Source organism: Euwallacea similis, chromosome 20 (assembly GCF_039881205.1).
Source record: "Euwallacea similis isolate ESF13 chromosome 20, ESF131.1, whole genome shotgun sequence".
Taxonomy (NCBI): Eukaryota; Metazoa; Arthropoda; class Insecta; order Coleoptera; family Curculionidae; genus Euwallacea; species Euwallacea similis.
In genome coordinates this window covers 42,946-53,279 of record NC_089628.1, presented here as the reverse complement: position 1 = coordinate 53,279, position 10,334 = coordinate 42,946, and the positions used below count along the sequence as shown (strand labels likewise).

General features: G+C 42.6%; 2 protein-coding genes across 2 annotated transcripts; one reads left to right on the top strand and one right to left on the bottom strand.

Annotated features, from left to right (window-relative positions):
• Window positions 1-2,028: 2,028 nt before the first annotated feature.
• Window positions 2,029-3,069, top strand: LOC136415571 (uncharacterized). Its single transcript, XM_066400208.1, has one exon. The coding sequence runs from the start codon at window positions 2,029-2,031 to the stop codon at window positions 3,067-3,069; it is 1,041 nt and encodes a 346-aa protein (XP_066256305.1).
• A 1,489-nt stretch (window positions 3,070-4,558) lies between these two features.
• On the bottom strand, window positions 4,559-9,718 carry LOC136415570 (uncharacterized). Its single transcript, XM_066400207.1, has 3 exons — window positions 7,477-9,718; window positions 7,184-7,383; window positions 4,559-7,117 (listed from the first exon to the last, which is right to left on the bottom strand). The coding sequence occupies exons 1-3, from the start codon at window positions 9,716-9,718 to the stop codon at window positions 4,559-4,561; spliced, it is 5,001 nt and encodes a 1,666-aa protein (XP_066256304.1).
• Between the last annotated feature and the right edge of the window lie 616 nt (window positions 9,719-10,334).

Sequence of the window (10,334 nt, the reverse complement as noted above, 5' to 3'; positions counted from 1 at the left end):
AATATCTACAATCTGTATCCTCATCTGCAAGAACGATCCATCAAAAATAGACTTACAAGACTGCACAAAAAGATCAAAACGCGTCTATTATCGGAAGAAGTGGAAATCGAAAGCATATCCGAATCTTCAGATGGAGAAGAATCCTTTTCGGACTACTCCCAACAGACTAATAACACCTCATATTAAAAATTTCGTCTTCAAACTTATACAATGGAACTGTGACGGATTCTATCCGCACCTTACTAGAATTCAAGAATTAATCATCGATCATCTCCCAGATATTCTTTGCCTGCAAGAAACTAACTTTAAAGAATCACACAAAAAATTTCTAAAACAATATCAAGGATATCATCAAATGCGCAAAGACTGCACTCGAGCCAGTAGAGGTACATCAATTTTTATTTCTAATGAAGAATACTCAGAACTCCTACCTCTAAACACCGAACTAGAAACTGTTGTTGTCAGCGTGTGGTGCCCAACAAAAACAACAATATGTAACATCTATATTCCCCCCAACTACTCCCTCAAAGAGTCTGATATCATCGGCATCATCAAACAACTCCCGAAACCTTTCATAATTGTTGGAGACTTCAATGCTCACAATAAAATGTGGGGATCTGAGAAAACGTTTGGCAGAGGACAGATCATTGAGAATGTACTGGATGTCTCTAATATTCATCTTCTGAATACCGGTCATCCCACACACTTCAACGTTTCATCAGGAGCATCCTCCTTAATTGACTTGAGTTTCACTGACTTAAATATCGCAACACAATAAACCTGGCAGACACTGAACAGCCTCTATGACAGTGACCACTTCCCCATAGTGATCTCCAATAACGTTAACTCTGAAACTTATATGTCTATTAGATGGAAATTAACCGGGGTAGATTGGACTATCTTTGAGAAGGAAACGAGAGTTCTAAGTGATCAACTAATCCTCTCCGGGGATATTAACGAAGCCACCAAACAACTATTAGACACTATTCTACTCGCAGTTAACAAGTGTATAGAAAAGAAGAAAATAGACCCGACAAAAAAGACACTCCCATGGTGGAATGATGCTTGTAAATCCGCAGTCAAAGACTGTAAAAAGGCACTTAACTGCTACAGGCGTACTAGGGAAATGACTGACTATATAAATTTCAAAAAGCTTAAAGCTAAAACCAAAAGAGTCTTGAACGAAAGTAAAGCGCAGTCATGGAACAACTTCGTAAACACCATCTTCTCGGACACCCCTCCTGAACAAGTATGGAAGAAAATCAAACAAATAAGAGGGCAGCAGACTAATCATAAAATAAATTGCATTAACTATGACAATCACATTATCACCGATAGCCAAACAATTGCCAACATACTAGCAAAAATCTTTCAGGAAAAATCCAATACCACACCAATCCCAGTGGTAGCAATACCCCCGCAGCAAAAGATACCATTACGCTCAGACATACTGAACTTGTCCTTCTCTTTCGAAGAACTATTACATGCGCTATCCACATGTAAGAACTCGGCTGCTGGACCGGATGACATTCCATTCATTTTCTTGAAGAACATCTCTTCTTCTGCACTGGGCAAGCTGCTAGAACTGTACAACAAGATCTGGACAAGCCATACATTCCCATCAATATGGAGAGAAACCATAATCTTGCCGTTCAAGAAAAATGACACATTCAAAACATCAAAGCCGTCTGCCTTAATTGCATGAAAATCCTTAAAATCCTATCAAACCAGCAATGGGGGAGTGACGAAGCAACACTTCTTAGAATCTACCGAGCTCTAATCCGGTCAAAACTGGATTATGGCAGCGTCGCATATTCATCCGCAAGCAAATCCACACTCAAAACGCTGGACCCAATTCAAAACACTGCCCTCAGACTTTCCCTGGATGCATTTCGATCCAGCCCAACTCACTCACTCTGCACTGAAGCTCACGAACTACCCCTCTCGCTCAGAAGACAACAACTGGCGTTGGCATACTATGCCCGAATCATAACATGCCCAAATAACCCGACTTCCAGACTCTTTAATATGTTAACACCATTGGAACCCACCGGCAAACACCCACTTTCTGTTCCTCAAATACTGTGTGGCCTATTGGAGGATGTCGAATACCAATCAACAAATAATAGCTATCTCCCAATGACTCCCCCTTGGACGAAAATCATCCCATATATTCACCAATCCTTTTTACACCATGGCAAAAAAGAAACATCATCTTCTGTCATCAATCAATGCTTTATGCAAAGCATGCATACAATCAATCCCAATATCACCATCTTCACTGACGCCTCGAAAAATGAACAAGGACTGGGCTGTGCGGCCATAAAAGCAAATAACACACTATGGACTTCCACCCTGCCCAAATACTGTAGCATCCATACCGGAGAACTCTATGCAATTCTTCAGGCCTTAAAAACTGTAAATGATACAGGTCAAGTAATAGGTATTTGTACAGACTCCTTGTCGGCTCTGCATTCCATCAAGAACCCATACTCTACCAACCGCCTGGTGCAAGAAATCCATGACATATGTCAAGTCCTCAACACAAATCACAACAAAATCCATATAATCTGGATCCCATCTCACAGAAACATCCCTGGAAATGAACAAGCTGACCTAGCTGCGAAAGATGCGATCGACAGAAAATCACCAACAGCTGAAATAACACTCCATGGATATCTAATGCGTCACTTCAAACAATCAACTAGAACCAAATGGCTGGACACCTGGAATCAATCAAACTCAAAACTGGCACGGTCAGGAACCGCAAGATCATCACCCAACAACCCACCGCTAAACAGGAAAGACACCATAATCATCAGAAGGCTTCGAATAGGGCACACCAAAGTAACACACAGCTTCCTTATGGCGAGAGAGACGCCCCCTAACTGCATAACCTGTAATACTCCACTATCATGCGAGCACATCTTGATTACTTGCCCCCAATATAGCCAAAGCCGAACTCTACATAGAATAAAACCAGACCTACGGGAGAATCTCAGTGTGATAGAAAATCAAAGAAATGTCATTGACTTCCTAAAAGATATCGATATATATAATTGTATATAGTGTAATTTACTGATTATATAAAACATTGTACCGAGTGCCAATGACCAATGCAGTCGAGGCACTATAATATTAAATTTTAAAAAAAATCCGGAACTGGAATTTTTCAATTCTTGTTATTAGAAGTTTTTAGGCATAAACAGTAACATAAACTTACCAAATTTTGAGAAAATATCTCAAGCCATAAGAAAGATATAAACAAAAGAAGATTTGGATCATACACTGTATCTTCGTTGTTAATATCCTAAGAGAAAATTTTAATAGTCAATTTGGCTCACAGCAGAACCCTCCATCCAACATTAAAGTTTGTCCTTTTAGATCCCAATCGCTTTGTATATACAGGATGTTAGTAAAATAACTTTCATAAATGTAACCAGTGATTAAGAACCTAATTTTAAATAAAAAAGTCCCCTTTACAACAGGTATGGAAAACCTAATAGTTTTTTCAAAAAAAATGTCAAAGTTGGTAACCGGAAAGCTATGATAAGGTTTAAAATTTGAATAAAATGTGAAAAAATGTACTTGGCATATGTTGGTTGTGTAACAAAAAACTTAAAATTATTCAACAATAACTTTGCTAAAAGCAATTGAAAATTTAATTAATAATTTAAGCGGTAAAAAAAAACGTAAGCGGCAACGTCGCAGTGAACGTGACCGAGAAATAAGTTTGTTTTTGTTATGGTTATTCTTTATGGTCTTTATGAGGGTCGCTCGCCCACATTGAGGGTGAAGTGATAAGGAATTGGAATGCGCAGCAAACAAATTGACTTAGTACCTCAATAGTATATGAGTTATGTAACCATCTGCGTCATATGGTCATCTGTACTTTATCCCATTTTATGTGACATATGATGTTGGGCAAAGACGCCATGGACATGTGGAACTCACTAGGGACCATCGAGAAGGGTGTTGAGGTTCCTTCGATAAACGAAAACCACGAAAACAACAATTTGGTTTACGAAAGTGGACTGTATTAAATTTCACTTATATAAATAATGGTAAAGCATTGGTCTAAGTATGAAGTGGGAGTTTGCTTAGTTGGGAAGATTACGAGTTACGTTTACGATTACATGTCTAGAGCGAGCACTGGTCAAAGAGAGCAAAATTACTGCGATCATCCCTTAAGTACTAAACCCGAGGAACTACATCCAGGGGTGCACCAATACCAGAAGCCATTGCGGGCAATGGTCGCGCCTAAGGTCATAAAATCGCCGCCATCTGGCAAATACCTATACAAGTCGCTTTCATTGAAGTATTGCGATCCGCCGAATTGCGGATTGCGGCAAAGGTCCAATTTAGAAAGCTTCCTTTGACTAGTAGCGTATTTCCCAGCCATAAAGAGCCCTTCGATATGGCCTGATGGGTACTATGGCCTGGCGCCCAGATGGAATCCTTCAAATACGTATCGATGCCCATGGGCGTAACTTAAGGGATGAAAGTACAAAACAAATTAACTAAGCAAACTACGCCAAGAAATAATAACCTAAAGTCCTTAACATGCCCCCCGCCTTGAAGCGCTTGGAGCGTCTTCAATGACAGTCTCTACCGGCAAGGGACATATCTTACTAAACGAGCGCTTCACCAGACCACTGGAAGTTCTTATGGTAGCTACACGGTTCACTCCGTCCCGGCCAGGATGCACTGCTACAATTCGTCCCATGCGCCATTTTGAGGGAGGCAAGTTGTCTTCCTTGACGAGTACAAGCACTCCTTCTTGGACGTCTTGCTGCTGCGTTTTCCATTTCACCCTCTGCTGAAGTTCGCTGATGTATTCCTTGCTCCATCGCTTCCAAAAGTGCTGCTTGATTAATTGGATTCTTTGGAATACAGACAGCCGATTTGCAGGAACATGTTGCAGGTCTGGGTCAGGCAGCTCCGTAGTGCTTCTTCCAATCAGGAAGTGAGCGGGTGGTAAGGGAGTTAGGTCATTGGGATCTTGAGACATGGGAGAAAGAGGACGGGAATTGAGAATCGCTTCGATTTGTGCTAATAAAGTGATCAATTGTTCAAACGTTAGGTTGGCATTGCCCGCCACTCTCTTTAGGTGGTGTTTTACCGATTTGACACCAGCCTCCCAAAGACCTCCGAAGTGAGGTGATTGGGCGGGTATGAAGTGCCACTGCACACCTTCTCGAGAACATGAATAGACCAAATTGCGAGATTCTTTAATTAAGAAACTGCCGAGCTCTGACAGTTCCCGATTGGCACCAACGAAATTTGTGCCATTATCCGAGTAAACGTGACTAGGCCGTCCACGCCGAGCCACAAACCGACGAAAAGCGAGCAAAAACGACTCACTACTGAGATCAGATACCAATTCCAAATGCAAAGCCTTCGTTGCAAAGCATATAAAGACGCTTACGTAGCACTTGGACAACCTCAAGCCGCGACCCTTTTTATCCCTAATATGGAGAGGACCCATGTAGTCCACTCCTACCACCGAAAATACGCGTCCAACTGTTAAGCGCTCTTGTGGGAGGTCACCCATGATAGGCGCTAAACATTGAGGATTGAATCGCGAACAAGCAGTGCAATTTCTAACAGTAGCCCTTATCAGGTTACGAGACGCGACAATCCAAAATTTCTCCCTTATGGACGAGAGCAGTAGTTGAGGACCGGCGTGCATTAACCTTTTATGCTCATACTCGCATAACATCCGCGACAATCGATGTTTGGGAGAGAGAAGCATAGGATGCTTCTTATCAAAATGATAAGGCGAGTTTCGCAGCCTTCCTCCTACTCTCATTACGCCCTCCCTGTCCACGAACGGACTCAAACTCAGCAGTTTACTTTTTGGGCTCAAGGCGATCCCCCCGGTGAGACGATCATATTCATCCGGAAAACTGTCCCTCTGAGCAATCCTAACTAAGGTTTTAGTAGCATCATTTAGCTCTAAGCTCGATAATGAGCCACTCACGACGTCCCGTTTCAGCGACCTCGAACGACAATTGAGAATAAAACGAAGCACGCATGCTGTGATTCGAATGAACCGATTAAAATCTGAATAACGTTCAAAGAGATGATCCCCCGCGGACACGAGCGCGAAGACATCCTTCGAAACACGCACCTCCGGTACCTCCTTAGGTCCTTCAAAAGTATTTGGCCAATGACGTTCCTCAGAAAGAAGAAAGGAAGGGCCATTCCACCAAAGGCTCACTTCGACGAGTTTTTTGGGAAATACCCCCCTCGACAATAGGTCCGCAGGATTTTCTTTCGTGGGAACGTGTCGCCATTCATATTCCCCTGCAAGCGATTGAATCTCCGACACCCGTGAGCTGACAAAGATTTTTAGACTACTGGGGGACATCTTTAACCAACTCAAGACTATAGACGAATCCGACCAGCATACACACCTATCAAACTGCAATCTGGCGGAAGCCCTTATTTTGCTCATTAGCCGGGCCATGACTAATACACCGCACAGTTCTAAACGAGGAACGGTCAGGGATTTTAACGGACTCACCTTGCTTTTGGCGCACAATAGCCTCACTGCTATGTCGCCGTTTCTATCGACCGATCTGACGTAAACAGCGCTACCATAAGCTGCCTCGCTGGCGTCAGAAAAACCATGCAACTCATGGCGTACAGCATCCAAGCATGCGATGTGGCGATAAATATTAATTTTGTTAAGACTTGGTAGCTCACTACGAAACTTAACCCAAGCCGTATGCAAATGGGCAGGGACCGACTCATCCCACGACAACTTTTCCAACCAAAGTTTCTGAATGAGGATCTTTGCGACAATTATCGAAGGAGACAGCAGACCCAAGGGATCAAAGACTTGCGAAATGCTGGATAAGATGGTGCGCTTAGTCACCTTTATTCCTCCCTCAGACAGACGAATTTTGTACGACAGAATGTCCGACGAACACTGCCATGTTAACCCTAAAATCTTAGCCCTATCATCACCATTGAAGTCTAACACTTGGAAGTCCTCGCTTCCTTGACTTACGGAGTCCAAAATTGCAGGTTCGTTGGAAATCCATTTTCTCAACTTGAATCCACCGCCTGACAATGCGGCCGAAACCCTGCTACAAACGCTAACTCCTTCCTAAATCGAATTTACTGAGTGAAGGAAGTCATCAACCTAAAACGACGATTTTATTATAGATGCTACATCAAGTTCGCACTCCTCGGCTATTTGATGAAGACACCTCACGGCCAGGAAACTGGCGCTAGCTTGACCGTATGTTACGGTGTTTAATTCGAAAGCCTCGACAGGGGCTGAGGGCGATTCCCTCCAAAGAATTCTTTGCAACGCTCGTTGCTTAGGCTCAACTAATACTTGCCTATACATCTTGGCGATATCCGCCGATACTACAAAACGAAATTCACGAAAACGAATCAAAATGTCGAACAAATCGGGCTGGATGACAGGACCAACCATTTTCAACTCATTAAGGGATTTGCCTGTTGAAGAAGGCATGCTACAATCGAATACAACCCTTAATTTAGTAGTGCAGCTTTCCGATTTGATCACAGGATGATGAGGCATGTAGTAGACGACACTATCATCCTCATCAAGCACTCGAGACATGTGCCCCAGGCTTAAATATTCACCAATGATTTTGCAATATACATTCTTCATCCCTTGATCCTTACTGAGCTTACGCTCCAACGACAAAAACCTTTGGAGAGCCTTCTCCTTCGAATTACCTAGCTCAGTGACAGGATGCTTGAAGGGGATAGCAACAACGAAACGACCGTCGGACGAACGCCTATGCGTTCTTTGGAAATGCTCCTCAGCCGACCAGGCCTTGGTCTCAGCAAAGTTCTCTTCAACTTCCCAAAACTTTTTCAAGTCAAATTCGATTTCACGGCCACCATGCCTCGAATTGACGCTCAAGTTACAGACTGTGCTGCAGATGCCAGCCTGCATCATCGCTCCGGAGACGACCCAGCCGAACCTAGTTTTTTGCAGGATGGGGCTATTCGGACCACGACTAATTTGACCAACACACAACAATCTATAAAACAATTCGCTACCTATTAAAAGGTCTATGGGACCAGGCCTATTGAATTCTGGATCCGCCAATGTAATGTTGGAAGGAATGTTTAATCGACTGATATCCACAACGGCACCAGGAATGAATCCGGTAATCCTGGGCAAAACTAAACATTTCAAAGAAGCTTGGTAACCCCTGCGTCGGGCACACACCTCGACGTTGCAACTGTGTGTTATTTCCGACGCCTTTAAACCCAATCCTCCGACTAGCATTTCAAATTTGTCCATCTTTATCTTTAGCCTTTTACACAACGAAGAACTAATGAAATTCGAGTGACTTCCCGAATCCAAAAGCGCGCGTACTTTCAAGCACGCTCCCCCGGCACTGCGAACCTCTACCAAAGCTGTAGACAGAAAGACATGGTTTTCCGAACTTAGTGCAGACAACGAAACCCTATGTTCCAAATTCTCCTCCGAATGGGAGATCGCCTCTTGCCCCCTGCTAGATTCAAAGTGCAACAACGTGTGGTGCTTAGTCGTACACTTGGCACAATGCTTTGCGCGACAATCTTTTCCGAAATGCCCTAGCTTTAAACAATTCAAACACAATTTGAGTTGTTTGGCTTTGTTAAATCTTTCGCTGAGAGGCATAGCCAGAAACCTTTGACAATTAACTAGTAGGTGATTTGCTTTACACACTACGCACTTCAAATCGCTTTCCACGAACGTTTTAACACTTGCCCTATTGTGTTTGAATCCCGCATTTTTCTCTGTCTTAGTGCTGCCCCTTTGACGCTCGATTGCTGCTAGCATGTCTGCCCTATTTTTTAGGAACTCTCGCAAGGATTCCCACGAGGGAACCTCTTTCTTGTTGCCCTTCGCCTCTTCCCAATGCCTTTCCGTTACTCGATCCAGCTTGCTACCTACGAGACATGCTATCAAATCACTCCAGTGTTCAGTTTTTTGACCTAACGCCGATAACGTCCTTAGATTTTTCCCTACGTTATCAATTAGGTCCCTCAGTTTATGAGCCGATTCCTTATCTACCGATTCTATCTCGAGTAACGCCTTCATGTGCATATGTACAAGTACTCGCGTGTTATTGTATCGCTCGTTTAAGGTTGTCCATGCGACATCATAGTTATTATCCGTAAATTCCAGAGTTTCCAGAACTTGGGGTGCCACACCTTGTAACGACGCCCGCAAGTAATGGAATTTTTGAATTTGATTTAACGAGTGGTTATTGTGTATCAAGCTTACATAGGTATCCCGAAAACCTAGCCAATCTTTATAATCACCAGAAAAGGTGGGTAACGAAATAACTGGCAACTTGACGCCGGCTAAGGGACTAGGAGGCATCGATTCATTTGCATTGCTGCATTTTGCCGATCTATCGGCCTTACTAAATTTATTTAATAAACCTTTGCCTGCAGCTTTTAGGTCACAGAAGCGTCTTTCAAATTCATCCCGTTCATTTAATTCTTCATCATAGTCAGTAGCGTGTAGCTCCAATTCACTTTGGGCTGCATCAAACTTATCGAAAATATCGTCTAATCTATTGAGTCTTTCTACTAGGCGATCAGTTTCATTACTATTTAATTCATTATCCAAATCAAAGCTTTCGATAAATCTGTCAAACATAGTAAGTTGGGCCTTGCATGTCCTCCTAGCCACGTTTAACTTTCTAAGTTCCTCTGCAGATGCCATAGTCTCAACAAATTAAATGTATTCAACTATAAATTACTATGAGCACCAATACAAATGACTACGGGTTGCAATTTGTGGCCGATTCAAGACTTTACAAAATATGCAGCTATGATAATGTGATACACAAGATATTATTTGATCGATACGAGTAGCACAAACGAAACAATAAGGATAAAGAAATAAGGATAAAGGACTTACCCACTTCCCAAACAAAGCTCCCTAGCTTCCACGATGATCCAAACACACCAAGCTTTTCTTCTTACTTAGCCACGATGACGAATGATTTTCTTGTTCTGGCACGTGTAGCGACTTCTACCAACGCCTACAGAACGATCTTTTGGTTTTGCACGTGAACGACTTTTATCACGACACAAACGACGAACAATTTTCTTGTTCTGGCACGAGGAGCGATTTCTACCAACGCCTACAGAACAACTTCTAGCACGATATAAACGACAAACGATTTTCCACGAGCCCGAATCCGGCTCGAAGGACCAAAATGTTGAGGTTCCTTCGATAAATGAAAACCACGAAAACAACAATTTGGTTTACGAAAGTGGACTGTATTAAATTTCACTTATATAAATAATGGTAAAGCATTGGTCTAAGTATGAAG

Excerpts from the sequence above, each read along its gene's own strand:
- LOC136415570 (XM_066400207.1), bottom strand. The coding sequence starts at position 9,718 with ATGGCATCTGCAGAGGAACTTAGAAAGTTAAACGTGGCTAGGAGGACA. Across the intron at positions 7,384-7,476 it reads TAGCATGCCTTCTTCAACAG|TATCGGCGGATATCGCCAAG; the intron begins GCAAATCCCTTA and ends TTCGTTTTGTAG. Across the intron at positions 7,118-7,183 it reads CCGAGGAGTGCGAACTTGAT|GAAGGAGTTAGCGTTTGTAG; the intron begins GTAGCATCTATA and ends AATTCGATTTAG.
- LOC136415571 (XM_066400208.1), top strand. The coding sequence starts at position 2,029 with ATGTTAACACCATTGGAACCCACCGGCAAACACCCACTTTCTGTTCCT.